This window comes from Hevea brasiliensis, chromosome 9 (genome assembly GCF_030052815.1).
Source record: "Hevea brasiliensis isolate MT/VB/25A 57/8 chromosome 9, ASM3005281v1, whole genome shotgun sequence".
Taxonomy (NCBI): Eukaryota; Viridiplantae; Streptophyta; class Magnoliopsida; order Malpighiales; family Euphorbiaceae; genus Hevea; species Hevea brasiliensis.
This window is the reverse complement of record NC_079501.1, coordinates 23,158,629-23,179,321: the sequence shown is the minus strand read 5'-3', so window position 1 is coordinate 23,179,321 and position 20,693 is coordinate 23,158,629. Positions and strand designations below refer to the sequence as shown.

Below are 20,693 nucleotides of genomic sequence, written 5' to 3'. Positions count from 1 at the left end.
CAATTAATTACTGAGTTTTTGTAAACAGCCATTAATGGAGATCTCAATTTAACATAAGTACCAATTAACCAGCTAAATTCTTAACTAGGCAAGCATATCAAGTAATTAAAACTAAATTATAGTGATAATAATAAAACATAGAAAAATAAAATCCATAGCAAATAACAAAATCAAGTCTTCATGATTTTTATAGCCCTAGTAGGGAAATTTATTTAATCAACATTATCAGGAAATTACGCAAAAATATAATAATTATAACATTAATTTTTTATATATTTAAAATATAATTATATTTTTAATATGTTACATAATAAATTAATAATTACATAATTTTATTAAATATTTAACATATATTAATTATAATTGATTATCAGCAATTAATAATCAGTTATCCATGTTTAACAGAAGTAGACCTTTAATAATTTTATTTTTTAAGACAATAATACGATAATGGAAAGAAAATCTGCCAAAACGACAGTCTCAAACAGACTTCGTCTTCTATTCTAGGCCCGCGAAGCCATATCCATAACCATAAGCCTACATCCTCTCCGCTAATCTGGGCGCCAACATCCAAAAATGAGATCCTGCGAAACCTTAACCCTAATCTGCACATCGATTTCTTCCATCGAAAAATCAAAACCACATTTCTTCAATTCCAAATCTTTCTTTCCATTCTCTCTCCGCTCTGTTCCCTTCCTCTCCCTCAATTTTCATCTCCTCTCTCGATCCCTTCCAGGTCCGCTCTACATTTGCGTTGAAATTTTTTTATATTTTGTAATTTGTTTCTGATTTATTTTCTTCATTGATCGGTGTCGCTGGGTGCAGGAACTAGTCCCTGCAGAGTCCGTGCAAGGCCTTATGGGACTCTGCAAGGAGCAATCTCGTTAGAATCCACAGAATTTGAAGCAGGCGAATCCCAAGATAACTCCGAGAAAAACAACACCGTAGAGTACTTGCTCAACAACCGCGATGATGTTTCGACACTGATGAAAATGGAGAGGAGGTTGTCGCCGGTTTTCGACAGTGGAGTTGAGCCCGCACAACTGCTAGGGCGGTGGTTTCCTTACTTGGATAGGTTTAAGTGTGGGAATGGGGTATATTTGAATAGCGGGGAAGTATTGGAGGCGGTGGGGCCGTACATAATGGAAGAGAGGAAGGAAAGGTTTAGGAGTGCGGTGAAGAACCGGAGCTACTCGGTGTGCCTGGTGGTGGAAGGATTGAGTGATTTTGGCAACGTTTCAGCCGCGTTTCGGTCTGCGGACGCGCTGGGATTCCAGTCAGTTCATGTGGTCTCGTGTGATAGCTCGAAAAGGTGCATGGGGATTTGAGGTGAAATGGATTGATGCATTTCGTTTCCCCCCCTTTTTTGGCATTACTTAATTTATAGTTAATAATAAGTTTGGATGTTTATTGGTTGTCTGTCTGGTGGATACACAACTCGAGTTTTGCATTAAAGACCAATGGCAGTGGCATGTCATATTACGGAAAATTTTATGATTCAATAGGTTGAGATGTGTGTTTTAGGATATTTTTAGGTTCAAGCTTAATGGTTGATTGTGTTGATTGGTTTGCTTTGAGCGTTTGATACGAAAGAAAAAGGGTGGGTATTTGAGTCAGAATAAGTTTTAAGTAAAATTCCAGTCCTTTACATTGCATTTGCTAGTATAGGATACTAGACCAGATTAATGTTCTTATCAAGTTTGAATCTTTGTTCAAGGATTTTTATAAGTTATTTACTTGTTCAATATCCTGTATAAGATCAATAGGATGTCATGATAGTGAGAGAAAACTGTCAAGAGTATGCCCTTCTTACACTTCCACCCGTTCTTGCCCGGTTCAATTCAAGTTTTAAGGTTCCTAATGTTGCTGCTTTGCCAATTCAAGGTTTCGGGGGAAGATTTCACGGATCAAGTGTCAACTAAATATCAGTTCCCTTGGGAGTGCCAAGAGTCCCACATTGGAAAGAAACAACAAGTTAACAAGTTAAAAGGGTATATAAGGATAGAAGACCAACTAACTGATTGGTTAGTTCTAACTTTTAGTAGTGGTTGGTCTAAGTTCGAGTATGTCCGTCTCATACTTCATGGACTATTGCCTTAGCCTAGTCATTCACCTCCACCCATTTAACTCAATTCAATAATAAAAACATATCATTTGGACTGAGGCCATATATCCATAGCTGAAAAGCCTGAAATTGATTTTGTTACATGAATTGGTGCAAAACCCATGCCATGGAGGTTTTCATACGTCTCTCATGACTTGTTCACAGTGGTACAAGGCACAATTTAGTTTCTTTTAGCTGTTCCTGGTTTTCCAGAAGCTTTAAGAGAAAAGTGATATGTTACTTCACCAACACCCCATGCTTTCTTGTTGTTGCAGGTATAGAGACAATCGCCACGTTAGCATGGGTGCAGAGAAATGGTTGGATATTGAACTTTGGGACTCAACCCAAGAGTGCTTTCAAGTTCTAAAATCACGTGGTTATCAAATTGCCACGACACACGTTGGAATGGATGCTGTAATGACCTATTCTAATCTGTTTTGCAAAGTTTTTCTCATGGAAGACTATATTTAGAATAAATAGTTTTGTAGGTTTGTATGGGAAGGCAATTTATCATCTAACAAGTTCTATTGCTATAAGTTGGCAATGATAATCAGTGTTGAACTGTATAGCATCTTTGGCAATTGAAGTGAAATGTCCTTGGTTTAGATATATGTCTGAACCGCTCTCTTGTCATGCTCAGGTATCCATTTATGACATGGATTGGTCATGCCCAATTGCAATAGTAGTTGGAAATGAAAATAGGTAACTAATTGTCTAATTTTACTATTTGTTCATAATATATAAAGCTAGAGTATTTTCATTGTGCTTTAAACAGAGTTGTTATGCTTATAAATGCCAATGTTTTAGTGTAATTTCTCTTTTGTCTTCAATTTTTTATATTTTTCCTTGCTTTGGAAACAAATTTGAATTTCTAAATTGCTGTTAAAAATGAAAGATGAGAGCATCAAAAGATGAGAACTCCATTTAAAGACTTCTTTTTGTAATTTTTCTTATGGTGATAATATTTAATAGTTTATATGCATTTTTTGTGTCGTCTGTCCTAGCTATTTAGTGTTTATAATGAATATGAGACAGATTGTGTACTTGTAAGTCTGCTTGGCTTCATGATTGTCATTTACATGCTCAAGAATATCTGTCAAGCTTATAGTTTTCTTTATTTATTTATTTATTTTTAAATACCAAGGTCCTTGAGTTGCTGATCGCAGGGGGATAAGTGATGAAGCCCTGGAACATTCAGATTTGCACTGCAGTATTCCAATGAAAGGCATGGTAGACTCTTTCAATGTTTCAGTTGCAGCAGGCATCCTCATGCATCATGCTGTTTGTGACAGAACTTCTCGGCTGGTAATGATAGATGCTTTACCGTACACTATGTTATATGGTAGTGAGTGTTGGGCACTGAAAGAGTCGTATGCATCTAAGATAAGAGTTGCAGAGATGAGAATGTTAAGGTGGATGAGTGGCCATACTAGACTAGATAAAGTCCGTAATGAGAGTATTAGAGAAAAAGTAGTAGTGGTGCCAATTGAAAATAAGTTGAGAGAAGGGAGATTGAGGTGGTTTGTTCATGTGAAGAGTAGACATACGGAGGCTCCAGTTAGACAAGTAGAGCACATTAGGTTAGAGGATAGAAAGAAAAAAAGGGGTAGACCTAAATTGACTTGAAGGAGAGTAGTACAACATGACCTAGAAGCATTACACGTTTCTGAGGATTTAACCCAAAATCGTTCAGAGTGGAGAAAGCGAATCCATATAGCTGACCCAAAATTTTTGGAATAAAGGCTTAATTGAGTTGAGTTTAGTTGAGTACTATAAATGAGATGTTCCATTCTCTGATGATGATATCTAACTTTAAAAGTGTGTAAACTAAATTAATAGCGTCATTCATCTATCATAAACCGATGAAAGTTTTGGTACAATTTTTACAGCTCTTTGAGGAGACAAATTGGATTCCTAAACTCAAAAACGCAACAAGTGTGTGTGTCAATGTAATATGGCTAATTGATACCCTCTTACATCATTCAAGTGTGTGTGTCAATGTAATATAGCTAATTGAATTGATAAACTCATACATCCAGTTGTTGTGGTCAAATGTTGTAGTACAATTGTTGCTGGTAGAAGGCAGATTCAAATAAAGCTACATGCCAAAATTTTTTTTCCCGTGTGTATTTGTCTATCTGCCTATCAGTTGGCATGTTTGTATTCATATTCATTTCATTTGTATACTCGAGTCAATTCCAATTCCGTGTTGGTGACGAGCATAATTCCTCAGTTCTAGATTTTTTATACTTATCTATTTGGTCTTTGATTGTTTTCTCTGAGACAGCAAACAAAATTATATGAACTTCAAGGAAGTTCATGTTCATCCTTGAAATGAGGGTGATCAGATGCTGTTGTTCTTGGAGCCAACTAATTTGCTTATCAGAAAGGAGAATATGAGAGAGGACCATTATTTTGTCTGGTATCCCAGATTTATAAGTTCATTGCATCCGTTGGCAAATGTTGTTAAAATGTTATGCTTCTTGATGCTATCTGCAAGACAAGGAAGGGTCAGAAAGCCAATGGGGTGTATTTCCCCGTTGGCACTCTGATGATTGTGGATTGGTACCATGGTTATTCGGCTATTACTTCTAATACTTAACAATGGTTATCATCAAACTCTGATGTACATGAATCCCAATTATTTATGTAATTCAATTTCAATTAAAGCTTCGATCCCAAACAGGTTGACTAGGAGTTATTTTCCTTTCTTCTGTTCTTGTGTGGGGCCGAACTTTTCATTTGCGGTTGCAATTTTATTTTAAAATTTAATGAAAACATTAAATTTTGCATTAATATTTGCAGGGCTGTCATGGTGATTTGACATCAGAAGAAAGCCAGATCCTACTAGCAGAGTTCTCACTGCGGCATAGTAAGAGTGCAATAAGCATTGCTCATGAGTATGCAAAGCGCAAGGCAGCTGTGCCCTTGCCAAAGCTTTGATAGAAAGTGAACCATGAAATGTTTGAATTTTACATCTTCCAACTTTAGCATTTATATTGCAACTTAAGAAACTGATGAAGTTGTGCCAATTGGTGTGAATGCTATTGTGGATCCATTTTAAGTCAAATCAGACCAAGTTACTTGATTGAGATATTACGGTGGAGAAAACCCCAGCTTGCCAAAAAATCTGTTAATGGGAAGGGTGAGCAGAATAGTTCACCTAGTGGCCGGGAATGCCTAAAGTTGAAATGTATTTTGGGCTGAAAATATTGATCAAGAAAGAGAGGACATTTGTTCATTTGTCTGTTTTGTCAAATAATTTTAATATCTTAGTCGTGTTTGTCATGAATAGGACTAGAGAAGAAAGAACATATTTTTACGTTCCTATTATTTTGGAGGGGTAAATGCTATTTAACTATGATAATTGATAGGCTGCCAAGCAATGTATTATCAGCTTTATGCATCCATTTTTGTGGTATAGTAAAAGATCAGTAAACTTTGTCAATTTGAATCAAGTGTGCCGATATGTTATTATTGAAATGCTTATTTTATTTTATTTTATTTTATTTATCGCAAATTTTATAATAAATAAATATTATTAATGTGATCTAACAAACTTCCATGAAATAACGTGATTAGCTACTCATAATTTATTGCATTTAATACCCCTACTCCGATTTCTTTTTCCCATTCTTATTTGACAATTTTATTCATCAATCTTCATTTATCTATTATTTTTAGCAAATAGTGTGTTTGATAAAAGGTTGAAAAATCAGAAGTTAAATGCTATTTTTGTAAGAAGTTGTTTGGTACGAGATTAATATGGGGTTTATTATTATTCATATAAATTTTAACTTTCATTAATGTTATTTAAATACTTAAAAGAGAATAGGTTAATTTTTTACCTCATTAATATTTATACCTTTTTGAGAGGATAAATGTTAACTTTGGTAGCTTAGGTTAATAATTAGATTCCTGAATGGTGTGTTTGATAGAAGGCTAAAAAAATTAAGGATGAAATATTATCCTTGTAGATTAAAAAATTAAGTATTAAATATCAATAAAGTGAAAAGTTAATTTATTCTCTTTTAAGTATCTAAATAATAATGATGAGAGTTAAAAGTTACAAGGGTAACAATTACCTTTTGTTAAATTCATACCTAACACCCTAAAGGTTAAACTACAAGTATAACATTTAATCCTTAATTTTTTAACTTTTTATTAAATACACCTAAGTTTTAATTTTTAAGGAGAGTAATTATTAACCTAGACCCTCAAAATTAATATTTAACCTCCCAAGAACATAAATATTAATGAGGTAAAAAGTTAATTTAATTCAAATAACATTAATGAAAGTTAAAAGTTATAAGGATAACGATTATCTCTTATTAAACTCATATCAAATAGCCTATGATCTAAACTCAACTCAAATCAACTAAGCCTTTATCTCAAAAATTTGAGATCGGCTATATGGATTCGCTTCCTCCACTCTAAACCCCATGATCTAAATAATAAAATCAATTTTCCTTTTTATGTCAAGTGGATAAAAAAATTGAAGAATGTTCAGCACTAGACTACGTATCGGTACCCCAAGTAATAACTCTTTTAACATTACTGATATATTTTTAAAAAATTATTATGGAAAGATTTTACAATCAATATTAAAGAATTGATTAAAAAAATAATTTTTAAAATTGTAAACAATTAAATTTTCAGTGACTTTCAATAATAATAGTAAAATAGTCACTTCCTGCTGGTGAAATTTTTCAGATGAACGGCTAGACCCAATCAAACACATGCAAAAGATCAGAAGATAAAGGAACAAGAAATAGATTCTGAGACTTGCAGCAAATTTATAGAAGACAATTTTGAGGATTCACAAATTAACCGGGTAAAACCTATTGCACAATGTGACGAGTGAAGTTGGCCAACAGTTTGGCTGTAAATAATAAATTAACAAGCACTAAAAAATCAAAAAGCTTTCGTCTGAAACCATTTTGTCATTTTACATTTGACATTTAGAAGTCGGAACTGGGATGCCCCAAGGTAAAAGCTTTAATAAACTTCTATAAAAGCTCTAATGCCCTAGTCAATTAACATGTCTCCAGTTGTTCTTTGTATCGCCGCTTTAGAGCTCTGCATGCTGAAGTCATCCCCGTGCCTTTTTAATTCTTGGGATCTAATGAATTCCTCAATTCTTGCCTTCAACTCAACATTTGGAATCAGCATGTCCGCAGTGAGATGGGAGCGGTTGAATGGATCACTCTGCAGTAGTGCAGTTCACATTAAATCAATTTGGATGCCTGATAAAATGTAGGCTTTTGTGATAAAATTGAACATGAAAGCATGAAGCAAGTGAAATTTTACATTGTCACTAAGAAGATGCCTTTGAATGACAGGTCTGTCTACTGTGATTCTTGAAGAAGGTAAGATCACCGGATCCTTCATCAAAGTGTACTGCAAAATACAAAAATACATACATAAAACATTATCGTGTTGTGTTATACATCCTTGATTCACTGTCCCCCTTCATAAATGGCAGATCATTATCACGCCTCACTCACCAAGACACTTTCAGGGAAACTAAAAAAAAAAAAAAAGAAAAAGAAAAAGGTGCACAGGACATACCTGAATTGGATCAAGGAATTCATCCGGTATCTCTCCAAGGGCAGCTTCAGTGTCCATTGCCTCAGAAGCTGCCACTTTGGCTTTGACACCGAGCTCAATGAATTCCTGTATAACCCTCCCATCTTCACCAATTCTCCTAAGCACATTAGCTGCAGCATTAAATAACTAGAGCAGGCAAATAAAGTCAGATTGTGTTCAATCAACTAGTACAGATTCTCTCATGAAAGTTTGGATTCTAATAGCACATTAGAAGTTTGTGGAGAAGCTTCAAAACAGTTACACTACCTGCTCATTGTATGATCGACCATCCTTAGAGATAGCAGCTGGAAATATGTTTTCTGTATCACCCCTTGCCAGATGAACATATACATGGACAATCTTCAAGTGAACGAATAAAAAGAAAGTAAAATAGTGATAACAAAACAGAAATGTATGTATAATAAATTTTATGGTGATACCAAACAAAAATGCATTTATAATTTTCACCCAGTTTAGCCTGATAACATAATAATAAAATTTCTCCTATAGAAGCAGAATCTGTTGATCCTGGATTAAAAATTCACTTGAGCAAGTAAGCACTAACACAAGATGTCAGCGGATTCAACAGAATTAATTAGAGCTGCATGCTAACCTGTTTAAGCAACTGTTTTGGGCGGAATTCATACTTTTCTGGGTCTTTAAGAGTTAGAGATTTTCTTTGGGGACCCACAAGTTGGAACAAAAAGTAATTGAGCATGCTGGCCACTCTTTCAACCTGTAACACGGAAACATGTAATCAGTCAAAAATACATAAAAAGGAAATAACATTAAGCCATTCAACTGCTGATTGATAGTAGCATAGATAAGCAAGCTGGAGAAAAAGATTGTACCATCTCAGGAAGTAGAAAAGGTGCTGTAATTTGCTCTGATGTAAATGCTAGCATGCTCACATCTTCATTTGCCAATTTCATATCAATCCGAATGATCTAAAAACAAGAAGAAATATCGACCCAAGTACTTTAGCTTTCTTAAAGATTCTTCAATAAAGTTATGAACATTATTACATATACCAACATTCTCTTGGGAATGGAAAAGACGGGTCCTCTCCTGCCTCTCTTGAGCTGGCCTTCGCTCCCATTCTGTAGTGTTTGACATCTCAGCTTCCAACTCTTTAAGTTCAAGAATTTTGTTCAGACTTTCATCAAGAAGAAAGATGCTATCATTGATCAGGAAGTTTAAGAAATTCAGATAGACACCCTTTTCCTCTTCCTTAGCAATCTGGAATGACATAAAATAGAGTGTGCGTGAGAGAGAGAGAGAGAGAGAGAGAGAGGGAGAGTAGATAATTCCAGCCCTTGCTACTCTACCTGTCTCCAAGAATTTCGATGACTAGGGACCTCCCATAGGTATTCAAGAAGTTCTGCAATATTATGTCGGATGTTGAACTTATCATAAAACTGCACAAGATAGAAAACAGAACAATTATGGTCCATGGAACCCAAAAATTCCATTATTTGACATTGAAGACAGATAAATCATTACTTGATAATTCAATTAGATAAAAATGCAACATGAAATACAATAAAAGGGATGCATTGAGAACTAGTCCTGATAAAAGGAGTGAGCTAAATGCCTAATTAGAATATTCAAGAAAGAACGTAGATCATATTCCTCCTGACATATGACAATACCAGACAAAAACAAGAGAGCCAGTCCCCCACCACTGTTGACTCTAGATTGTTTGTCAAGTGTATAGCCAATATAAAGAAATTACTGCCTGTGGGATTAAAATATATCTAGAATAAATGCTTAAATTCAATGGTATGATAAATAACATTTGCACAAATCAGCTGGTTGCAAAGGATTAATGCTACAGTTTGCTTCCAGCCAAGTGATGAAAACAATTGTCTCTCAGAAAATCAAATGTCATGGAAGTCACCTGGGTGTGAGAACCAGTAAACTCAATGTCAACATAAAGCTTCAAGAGGTTCCTGACAAGATACTCAAGGGACAATTGATGCCCTTCAAACAGAGTAGTCGCAGGAGATGAACCACTGCAATTGCAACAACCAAATGTTGTGAAAACCTATATTTACATGTTTCCAAATTCAAATGAAAATTTTGAAACAATCTATGCATGCAAAATGGAAGACATCAAAATCACCTTCTACGAGGCATCCAGCAGTTCAATACTTCAACCATCTTTGCTCTTAGATAAGGGTTTCTAATGTATGTTGGACTTGCCATGAACATGATAATAAAGTTCATAAAATCATCCTGCCAAGCAAGGATCATATGAACAAAAAAAAAAATCCATATTAATGATGTGAAGTTTGTCAAAAATGAAAAAGGCATAATTTCAGTATAAAGCATTTTAACAAAAAGCCTACCAACAAGACCCCATCCAAAGCTTTTGGAATCCGGGAAGCAAATATAAGCAATTCCATGGCATCATCCACAAAATGTTCAGGCAAGGATGCAAACTCCATAGGGCATGTTGGTGGCAGAGGCATTTTAAATCCACCAACCAGACCAACCAACCAAACCACGATTAACCGGTAGAAAGAAAGTGCCCGCTGAATAAGTGCTTCATCCTTTTAAAAAGGATAGAAAGAAGACATCAGCATAATCAGAAAGAAAAGATAGCCACTTAAAATTGACACATTAAGTCGGTAAGTGTCACACACAATGGATAAAAACATTACTTAGATGACAATAAAGCAGGGAGAAGGTTGAGAAAACACAAAGATGGCAAATATCCTGGACAAAGTGCTACATAAAGCTTAAGAGTTGGCCTAAAACAAAGGTTCCTAAAATAAAGTAACAAGTCATCAAGCAGCAACTTCCATCACTGATCACACTTATTCAATCTTCTTCCGTAATAACATGATTACCCTTTAACTCTCAGTACACTAATGCTCCACATGAGCTCCACACAAAAAATAAACAGCTGGCATTAGAAGATGCCATTGCTTAGCACATTTTGTGAGAATGTGTATATATGCAGGTGCATTTTGAAGAAGAGGAGTGAAAAACAGAGAGAAGGGAGATCATCTACCCTTAGTATCTGAGCTTCATAGCAAAGCTTTTCTTGTGAATACAACTCTAAATCTTTCTCAAGGCGAGCAATATCCAGCTGCAGTTGTGGAGAAGGTGACTGCTCTTGCATGGCCTTCAGCGTCGAGAGACTGTCTTCACACCTTGAAATGTCCTGTAATTATGTTTATTAGTAAAGATAAGTCTCTCTCTCTCTCTCTCTCTCTCTCTCTCTCTCTCTCTCTCTCTTACACACACACACACATATGAAGCAGTCTAAATGATATATAACAGAGAACCAACGATTACAAATGTGGCATACCTCTGCCTAGGCATAAAGGATGTATCCATTACCTGAACTAGATGCTTAAAGTCCGAAAATGCTTTTAAGAGACCCAAGTTGAGCACTCTTGCAGTCATAAAGAAGCATTCACAGATAAATGTGTATTTAGCCTTTTTACCACTACTTGATGTAGGGTTATCAGCACCACTACCAGAACTGGAGGCTTCATGAGATTGAAGCAAGCGATTTTCACCATCACTAGAATGAGAAGGAACAACTGCTTTCCCATGATTATCTTTATTAATCCACTCAGCAACTTCTTCTGATGATGCATGTAGTGCTGTCAGCCCCCTACAATACATTGAAATCAATTAAGAACTAAAAATCAGGACAGCAGGATAATCAATAATATCATAACAATAATTGAACTGTATTAAGCAATGCATCACCTTAGATCCAAACGATTACCATAAAACACATATTTTGGATCAATCTTATCCCTTTTTGTCAAATTTAGATCCAAAAATGGTTCACAAAGCTTAAGCATGACAGCACTTAGATTAACAAACATGCCTGAACTTGCACAAGATATAGGATCAACCTGAAACAAATGTAGAATACATTGTCAAAGTAGAGGGGGGAAGATATTTGTATAATCTAAGGGATATTATTACTTAGAAAATCATCATGCACACGCCAGGTTAGAATAGAAAGATAAATTTTCAAAAGCATGTTAATTTACTGGAATTATTATTGACCGAGATAAAGAAAAAGTAACATTCTTGTTTAAATCATAAGCATTCAAATCCCGGCACAAATAACCCATACATGAAAGAAAAGTACCTGTATATGGGCTCTCGATGGATTTCTATTGATCACCTCAGCAAGATATTGAAGAACATTCTCACGTGTATCACTGCTTTTAAGCAAAGTGAAGAGAACCTTTTCTAGATCATCATATAGATTATTCATAAGAGTCTTAATTGTGGTGAATGAAGATAACAAATCAGCTTGTCGACGAGTCGATACTTCAGAGAAACACTGCTGTCTGGTGTTTTCAGGAGATCAAGAATCAGTTAGATACTCTTATTTGTTAATAAACATCCCAGCCAAGAGAACTTGACAAAATTTCCTTAAATACAATCCAGCATAGATGACAGTGTTCTATATTTCTGAAAAACACTTTTTTTTTTTTTGCATTTAAATTGTAAATGGCAAGAAAAGAATAATTAATGAATCTAACAATAAGAGAACAAAACTTCAATTATGACTAAAGCATCTAAAAAGCACTGTGCCATGCCTTAACTAGAGATATCTAAGAAATGAAAGAGACCCTCTTTCAAATCACTTAAATTAAACCCTCGATAATTCTCAGAATGCAATGATTCTAAATAAACCAAAGAAAAGCACCCAATGTCAGCATCCCCAGCATATACCTCCCCCATATCTGAACCTGTAATGCCTAGAGACAGAGGGAAAGGAATTAAAGGGAAGAGTAAGGGAGGGACATGTGTAAAGAAGGAAAGGCCTAAAACACTTGGCCAATTAAGCACTAGAAAGACCATGTCAATTTTGTGAAGAACGATAATTGTTCTTTGCCCTCAGCATCAACGCTGGAAGGGAGGGGAACTCCATGTGTAAAGAAGGAAAGACCTAAGCACTTGGCCAATTAAGCACTAGAAAGACCATGCCAATATTGTGAAGAACGATAGTTGTGCCTTGCCCTCAGCCTCAACGCTGCTCCCACCCAATGAAGAGTAATGTATGAGAATTAAAGAAAAATTGAATTGGAAATTAACCAAGTTAACATCATAGCCTTGCAGTCAAAACCTTAATATAATAAACAGAAAGCAGCAAAACATAAACCAAAATCATTTGTAAGTTTATTCTACCATGACCTCATTCTGTATAACAACAATATATACCCACTTTACCTAATCCAACAACAATCAAGAAAATTTCTGAAGAATACTAGCAACCAGAAAATCTAACACGGGGCGATTGGTCATTGCCCATTGGTTGAACAGGCAGACACCATTGCAAATGAATAAGAAATAGCATACTTATGCTTATCATCCATGAAGTCTGTAGCAAATCTCACAAGCCTAGGCTATACCCTGCTAAGTTTACTTCATCACAAGGTCATGGAAACAAACTACCAAATGATCTAACCAATACACGTAACAGAAGGCTATAATTCACTGCCCACCTCAGGACCATTAAACCTCCTTCCAGGCTTGCAAATCTAGAACAAACAAGAGATGATGGACATCCAATGCCATTAATTTATAGTGCTAATTTGAAACGATAACTTCAGTCTGGCTGAAATTAATTATTTCAAGGATAATTTTTGTAACATTTTAATGGCAAAATAATGGCGTTACCGTTGCATGAAATATGAGGATAGAATTGAGTAAGAGAACTAGGCTCTAAGCTGCATTGTCAGAGGCAACTAAAACTAATTTATCATTGCAAGCAATATTGAATTGATTAACTAATGATAGATGTATATATAGCAAGGCAAATTAAATCTAATTAACATCATTACTGAACTTCTGCTTGGCAAGAATCTTTCATTAAATCAAGTGCAACACATGTTGTCATCATATTTTTTCAGATAGGGAAAATGAAACTTATGCCATCTCATTCATCCAAAATTGCTAATTAAGTGTCGCTCCCATGTACTTAATATAAACTACAAAGATAAAAAAAAAAAAAAAAAAAAAAAAAAAAAAAAAAAAAAATACAAACAAATCTCTGAACGTTTTAGGACTTCCTAATATAAATATTGCAGTTTGTAGAAGCCTAAAGAATTGCATTTATGTGGCTGTATGTTCAATTTCCATGCGACACTTCCATATTTAGCAGCAAAATGAGGTCTGGCATGACTATCATTTATCTTATAGAGACATTAAAATTAAAGGGGGCAAAAATCCAAACCTTGATCAAATTTACAAATATCGCCAATCCTTTTTAATTTTGTCAATTATAGACACAGTCTTTCAAATTGGTGTCAATAAAATCAATACAAGCTAACTTCAAAATATACTTTCCTTTACTTTTACATATCAGACATCAAAATTCGTTTACTTTTCTCAACCTCTCAACAGCCAAAAAAAACCTTAATGACAAGCAAATGTACAAAACAAATCAGAAAAATTAATATTCTACTCACCCAACATCCGGCTCGCTCTTGAAAATGGTGTGATCAGGCAATGCACTAACATGAAAAAAGGGCCCCAAAATACTGGTCATTTCGATAACTCTTCCATTCAAATAAGCCCCTTTGGGAATCCACCACGGATGATTCACAAGGGACTTAACTCCCACGGGAAAAGTAAGCAAAAACTTCAACGCCCTTAAAGGCTGCTGAAAATTCCCCAACACTGATACCTTTATAACATTCCCTCTCAAATCCTCGTAAAGCCCCTTCAATATGGGGTCCAAGCTATCAAAATCCCCTTCCAGAAACAAATCTTCCAAAAACCTCGGAGGCGGCGGCTGTGTTCCGCCGCTGTTAAACTCATCTACGTCAGCGAAAATGAGAGGAAGAAGCGGCGAAACATTGGATTTTTTAGGATCAGAATTAAAAGGGAACATGTCTGGATTCCCCAAATGAATTCTACAATAAGAAACGAACAACTTCTTCGCTTGCTTGATTGAGGATTCCAATTCTAATTTGATATTTTTGTCCTTCATATTAGCAATTTTCTTCTCCTCTTCCGTCGCGCGGCGATAGCAGCCAAGTAGGTACTGGAACGGAGGCTCAGCTCCTGGGAATTGTCCCGATAGGCGATCAATCAGCACGCGTTCCACCAAGTCGCGATTCACCTTCAAGTCTTTCCCTTCACTAAGGATCTCTGCTGCGGTCATCTCCAAGTAGACAATTCGAGAATCAGCAACTATGGAGTCGGTGAGGGAGACTAGCATGATTTTGCGGAGGATGATATCCTCGATTTCCTCGAGGGACCTTTGGGGCTTCTTAGAGGAGGCCATGGAAAATAACAACCAAATTATATAAAATAACGAGAATAATAATTAAAAAGTGTTATGATTTAGAAATTTTTCTGGAGAAACAAACGGAAAGGGTTTAGGGAAGGCAGAGCCCAGAGGAAGGAGGAGGCGCAGCTGAAGGGAACCGTGCGTTGTTGAACCCTTTTGTAATGCTTTCGTTTTCAGAGGCCTCTAGGCCAACCCAAACATAAACCGTATCCAATTTTACTTGGAGTAGGAGTAAAAATAATGATGATGATTATTCTTCATAAAATACAAGAATTTATATTTTTAATGAAGTATAATTTTTTTTCTTTTATATGGGATAATTAAATAAATATTAAAAATTAAATTCGAAATTTTTTATCTATAATATAGTGAGAATATAAAGAGAATGATGGATTGAAAAAAATATTAATAATAATTTAATATTATAATAATAAAAAATTAAATTTAATTAGTTATTAAAAATAATTTATTTTAAATTTTTATTATTTAAATTAATTTTAATATATATTTATATTTATATAATTTGTAATCCAACCTATACTTAAATTTTACAACATTTTAAACAATAATTTCACTTATATAAAATTATAATATTATTTTTATATAATTTAATTTAATAACTAAAAACATATTATATATTTGACAGGTTTAGGTTTAAATTTCTATTCTCCAAAGTTTTTTATTTAAAAAATTATATAATAATTTTATCGTTTATTAATTACTTCTTGCTACTTTCTTTCTTCCAAATCTTGCCCTTCCTTCTATAAATTTTCTCCCCCTTTAGCTTTACCCCACAAAAGAAAAATAATAATAATTACAGTAGCAAGGGCGGGAACTTTTAACTGAAATTTGGATTTCTCTTTTTCATATTTAGATTTTGGATTTTACTGAAAGCTGGGATGAATTTACAGACAAATTTAGCAGGAAAAGAATTGATTTTCGGAAGCAAGCAGATTCTAAGACATCACAAAAAGTGGATGAACGAAAAATAAACATTTTATTTCCTTGGGAAGACTGCAGCTATTTTCCAATGCTCACATCATACAAAAAAGAAAGTAACTATTCCATGGCTTACCATGGTGAAATTTTTTGCCTAAAGAAAGAAATAATACTTTTATTAAACAAGGGAGAGAAGAGAAGAGTTGGTAAACAAGTTCTTATTCGAGGTGGTCATGTGGCCTGATTGACATGAACATTGCAGCATACTGCAGTAGCCGACGTTCAGTGCCTCCATTTTCTATTACAGGAATCATCGGACCTCTAGTCCTCGTCCTGTATCGCCGCCAAGCAAATTGTATATTCACTGCTGCCCATGTTCGCCAATTCGATGAGTAATACCTCGCAGTTCGCTTAAGCCTTTCGTTGGCAAATTTGTAGCGGAAGTGATCTGTGATGTAACGAAGATGGTCTGCACCAAGACCATATGCTTCTGTGGATTCTACACAAACAAATGTAGCAGATGAGGCTGGAAGCCTGTCTATGAATGGGCGACGAAGGCACCAAGAGAGCAGCTCATCACCCAGAAACCCTCCTGGTTCAAGCACACTTGTTGCTACCATGCCTTTGCTGAGGCTTTGGCTTCTCTTTATACGTCCGCGAACAATGAACAGCATCCTTTGCACAGGGTCTCCTTCTCTAATTATCTGCTTCACAAGGCCAGGAAAATTTGTCACACACTTATTACTATTAAGGCAGCGAAATGATATAAACTAAATCTGGTTTTGCACCTTTTCATCTTTAGAGAATACAAGAGGCTTAACCCGATCACAGATGTTGTCAAGAATAAGATCATCCAAGTTGTGGAATAGAGGTACCTGAAGGGAATTTCAAGTTATGGTAAACAATGATTAACAAAATGATATAGAGGATTAAATATTTCAATGGCAATGGTTATGTCCGCTACCTTCTTAATGAGGTCTAAGCAAAGGTAGCGTTTGATATCTCTTCGGAGTCCTTCAGGTAAGTCTTTGATTAATTCCATCTCATCATGTCCTCCCATGGCTGCCCATCTTTGTCGTTCAAAATGGCTAACTCTCTGCCTCAAACGAGATGGTAACTGTCTCCGCCTCATCCACCATTCCATATCTCTGCATCTCAGCTGCATTTTCCTCTTCTTTGCCATGACCGCGTGCAAAAACACCTTCATTGATTAATCTATTAGTTTGAATCAGATGTTTAAAAATTGTTAACAATTTTTCAACATATACATGAAATGAACCTCACCTGGATATTCCCAATCAACAAAGTAAAGAGCAACAAACCACTGAGCACTATGCATATACTGAACATCACTTCTATCCAATTGCTGGTGGGTTCAAGATCATTGCCAAAGGTGCTGCAGATTAATAAGGACAAACTCATGACTTCAATTCTATTTTAGTTTTCAGAGACCAAGAATTGCTAGAAATGACTTTCAGTTTTGTTGTATCAAATACCTGAGGGTTATTAAACCCCAGAATATGGGATAAAGGATCTTGACAGCAAAAGAATTGCTAGAAATGACAGGAAGAGCAGTCTTATAAATTCCATATTTGAATGGCCCTGTAGTATCCAAGCACATTGGCTTTCTGATAGTGGTAGTAAAGTTACCAGCACATGGATTTCCAATTGTGCTTGCCGGTACCAGAAACCGATAACAGATCTCCTCTGAGCAGGACAAAGAGAGGTCACACTTTGGTCTTCTTTGACACTGCTGCCTGAGGCACGAAGCGGCACGTTGAATAGCAAGAACATACCAACATCCTCCAGCAACCTGTAAATTAACAAACATATTTCTTTCTAATCCCAGAATTTGTCGCATGAAGCAAAATGTATTCAGATAAAGAGGAAGATTAATTATTAACATACGTGAGATGCTATGAAGTAGGCAATGAGATTAAGGCCAAAACCCCACCAAATAGTACCGAAGATGTAACCTGTGACCTTCTGCATTTTTCTCATCAAGTAAATGCAGTGATACACTTTAGGCAGGAATTGGAACATGAAGATCAATAGAAGTATTGTCATTATGAGCTTAATCTGCTCTTCTCTGATCAATTTGGGAAGAACTAACCAGAATACAAACTGCAAAACCAAAATGAACAAAGAAAGATCTAATTGTGAGCTTAACAGATAGTAATCACCAGCTGGCCCTGAAATCAAACAAAAGATTTGGCGGTGGTTTCATTGTCAACTCAACTAAAGCTAGATAAACAGTGAGTAGATTCTTTCACCTAGAGAAGTGGAATCTGCTTAATCATCATAATCAAAATCAAATGACGTACGTATCCAACAGTCGACAATGCAAATTAATCACTTCAATTCCCTTAGTAAAATGCAGGGTGGGGTATTGTGGAACCCAGAACCCAACCACTTATTCCTTCCACCAAATTATTCAACTCTGGAGATCACTGTAGAGTGTAGACATTGTCATAATCAGCAAAAACACAAAATCTCCCACTTACCTTCCTCTTTTCTTCTTTTATATTATCATTCTCTCACGGTAACAAATCTTAACATTCATGGAAAAGGACAAGCATGACCATTATACTAATCTTCCCAAAATAATTTATCCATAAAAAACTTTGGATACAAATTGGTTAGTAAAGCAAAGTCCCACTACATAATTTTATATATAATTGGTTTTAGCTGATATTTAAATTGGAAATTTGATGATATTAAAGACAGACTCCAATATTATTATATTAAAGTTAAGAAATTTTTGGCTCCACTTATTAAATAAATAGGTGAACCTCACATATTATGTATCTTTGATTCATGGTCCACTTATTAAATAGGTGAAGCCCACCTATTATGTGTCTTTGATTCATTGTGGATATTTTAAATTAAATTAATTTTTTAAATTGAAAAAAATACTTTTTAAAAAATAATATTTTAAATGTTGTTGAAAATTTATTTTAAAATTTTTATGTTTAAAATATATTAAATTTAATTTTAATTAATATATATAATGAAGACAGAACCTCAAAATTAACATTCAAAATATTCAAAACTACTCTGAGCCTCTCATCACTAACTTGTAGAGTTGAACTGAAATTACAAATAATATACAATTAAAATTCAATCAGATATATGAAAATAAATTTGCTCAACGTTATAAAATAGCGCACCGACAACTACAAAACTGTAACTGAATCGTAGCATATTAACCCAGAAATAAACAAAACGACAAACGACATGATCACCGTGCACTACGCCAGACAAGCTACGCTTAAAATTAAAACCCGAACCGGTAACCCACACCCTTTTTTTATTAATCAGCCCTATCATAGTATATGGAGAATGATATTATACTCTTGGATTTGTGTAAATTTTCTTATATGGAATAATAAATTATTAATAATATATAAATATATAAAAGTAAAAAAATATGATAATTGTCAAATAATTTTATAATTTTAAAAAATAATTTTTTTTTTAAATTGCAAATAAAATCTATTAGTGTACATGTGTCTTCATGTAATCTTCTTACATGAAATTACAGTATTTCAAAAAATTACCATACACCCTTATGCTTAATTGTTGAAATTTTCTATTTGGTAAAATTGATGTATTTAGAATAGTTTAAGCTTAATTATTAAATATATTGAAAATATTAAAAAATAATATTTACTTAAATATAATAAAGTAAATTTTACTTAATTATAAGGAGATGAAATTCATATTTACGAAGTGAAGATGCATGTCGTAATAATCTTTTTAGTTTTATTGTTCACTTAAGTTTCCACGTGGCAAAAAACGATTGGACAAGTTTAAGGCAGTAACTTTGAAGAAACAGAGCTGAGCTCTACAAAGTTCACTGACCTGTGGGACTGGCACTATCACAAACGCATCGAACCAGAACCCTCTGAGGGAGCGCACGTAATGGGAGGCGATGGCAGGTGCGTCCCACACGAGTTTCCCACACCCAATTACTAGTGACTCTCGCGACACGTACGCCAACCTGAACTGCAACCACAGGTGGCACAAATGCACGGCGTCCACGCACGTGCGGAGAACAGTCAGGATTGCGGCTAACGCACCATCCATGTACAGGCACGGAGCTCCACCTCTTCCGATTGACAACGCGTAGAAGAACAATGGATCAATGGCCACAGCCATGCCACGTGCCAGAAGGAAAGCGCGGTTCCACTTCTGGACGCGCTTGCTACGCGGGTCGAGGACGGTTCCGAACGGGCCTGTGGGTAGGCGCGATTGGGCCCGGGATGAGGGACACTTCTTGGGATCCGGCCGGTTCTGAATAGGGACAAGAGATGAACCAGCAGAGGCCACCCATTCGGGCTGATGGGCGTGGTCGCAGCTAGTGGAATGGAAGACAGGGACGCCAACCTGGGTGCAGGCATAACATTCTATGGAGTTAGTGATGGGGTTGTCATCCATATTGATGTTATTGTTACTGCTACTGCTGCTGCTGTTGTTAACGCTATTGTTGCTACTCTCATTCTGCTTGTTCCCCCGGTGGCAAAGCAGTCCAATCCACCTGCCATATACATTAGAATAATTTATTAAACATGTATTTATACAAGCAAGAGGGAAGGAGGGAGTAGTGTGCATAAGTACCTTGGGAGAGAGAAGTGGAAGTGGGGCTGAGAAGGCATGATTGGAAGAGTAGAACCATGGGAGAGAAGAAGGTGGTGAAGAGGAAAAGAAGGAAAGGAAGGAGGAGTTTAAAGAGAGAGAGAGAGAGAGGGAGTTGATAGAAGAGGTGGGAAAGAAGAG

The 20,693-nt window shown here is 35.5% G+C and overlaps 3 protein-coding genes across 5 annotated transcripts; 1 reads left to right on the top strand and 2 right to left on the bottom strand.

Annotated features, from left to right (window-relative positions):
* Positions 1-477: 477 nt before the first annotated feature.
* On the top strand, positions 478-5,558 carry LOC110663572 (uncharacterized). Of its 3 annotated transcripts, none has more exons than XM_021822946.2 (6): positions 482-736; positions 826-1,312; positions 2,380-2,518; positions 2,745-2,806; positions 3,271-3,409; positions 4,392-5,558. In XM_021822946.2, the coding sequence occupies exons 1-6, from the start codon at positions 577-579 to the stop codon at positions 4,440-4,442; spliced, it is 1,038 nt and encodes a 345-aa protein (XP_021678638.1). In that variant the 5' UTR covers positions 482-576; the 3' UTR covers positions 4,443-5,558. The 3 variants fall into 3 exon arrangements, with proteins under 3 accessions (XP_058009438.1, XP_021678638.1, XP_021678625.1); XM_021822933.2 differs by having other exon boundaries at positions 485-736; positions 4,910-5,558; XM_058153455.1 differs by lacking the exon at positions 4,392-5,558 and having other exon boundaries at positions 478-736; positions 3,271-4,385.
* Positions 5,559-6,861: 1,303 nt separating this feature from the next.
* LOC131183194 (probable ubiquitin conjugation factor E4) lies at positions 6,862-15,164 on the bottom strand. The gene is made up of 16 exons (XM_058153454.1): positions 14,149-15,164; positions 11,817-12,021; positions 11,423-11,574; positions 11,045-11,324; positions 10,713-10,865; positions 10,045-10,248; positions 9,819-9,931; positions 9,594-9,708; positions 9,022-9,111; positions 8,729-8,932; positions 8,545-8,640; positions 8,307-8,429; positions 7,961-8,053; positions 7,676-7,840; positions 7,415-7,504; positions 6,862-7,312 (listed from the first exon to the last, which is right to left on the bottom strand). Exons 1-16 carry the CDS (start codon positions 14,967-14,969, stop codon positions 7,133-7,135), a joined length of 3,084 nt encoding a protein of 1,027 aa, XP_058009437.1. The 5' UTR covers positions 14,970-15,164; the 3' UTR covers positions 6,862-7,132.
* Positions 15,165-15,953: 789 nt separating this feature from the next.
* Positions 15,954-20,693, bottom strand: LOC131183193 (cyclic nucleotide-gated ion channel 2-like). Its single transcript, XM_058153453.1, has 8 exons — positions 20,535-20,693; positions 19,779-20,454; positions 17,823-18,038; positions 17,411-17,727; positions 17,199-17,310; positions 16,879-17,115; positions 16,703-16,789; positions 15,954-16,618 (listed from the first exon to the last, which is right to left on the bottom strand). The coding sequence occupies exons 1-8, from the start codon at positions 20,570-20,572 to the stop codon at positions 16,133-16,135; spliced, it is 2,169 nt and encodes a 722-aa protein (XP_058009436.1). The 5' UTR covers positions 20,573-20,693; the 3' UTR covers positions 15,954-16,132.

Excerpts from the sequence above, each read along its gene's own strand:
- LOC110663572 (XM_058153455.1), top strand. The coding sequence starts at position 577 with ATGAGATCCTGCGAAACCTTAACCCTAATCTGCACATCGATTTCTTCC. Across the intron at positions 1,313-2,379 it reads TCGTGTGATAGCTCGAAAAG|GTATAGAGACAATCGCCACG; the intron begins GTGCATGGGGAT and ends TTGTTGTTGCAG. Across the intron at positions 2,807-3,270 it reads GTAGTTGGAAATGAAAATAG|GGGGATAAGTGATGAAGCCC; the intron begins GTAACTAATTGT and ends TGCTGATCGCAG.
- LOC131183194 (XM_058153454.1), bottom strand. The coding sequence starts at position 14,969 with ATGGCCTCCTCTAAGAAGCCCCAAAGGTCCCTCGAGGAAATCGAGGAT. Across the intron at positions 8,054-8,306 it reads CAAAACAGTTGCTTAAACAG|ATTGTCCATGTATATGTTCA; the intron begins GTTAGCATGCAG and ends GTTCACTTGAAG. Across the intron at positions 7,841-7,960 it reads GTCGATCATACAATGAGCAG|TTATTTAATGCTGCAGCTAA; the intron begins GTAGTGTAACTG and ends TGCCTGCTCTAG.
- LOC131183193 (XM_058153453.1), bottom strand. The coding sequence starts at position 20,572 with ATGCCTTCTCAGCCCCACTTCCACTTCTCTCTCCCAAG. Across the intron at positions 17,728-17,822 it reads CCTACTTCATAGCATCTCAC|GTTGCTGGAGGATGTTGGTA; the intron begins GTATGTTAATAA and ends GTTAATTTACAG. Across the intron at positions 16,619-16,702 it reads TATTCTCTAAAGATGAAAAG|ATAATTAGAGAAGGAGACCC; the intron begins GTGCAAAACCAG and ends CTTGTGAAGCAG.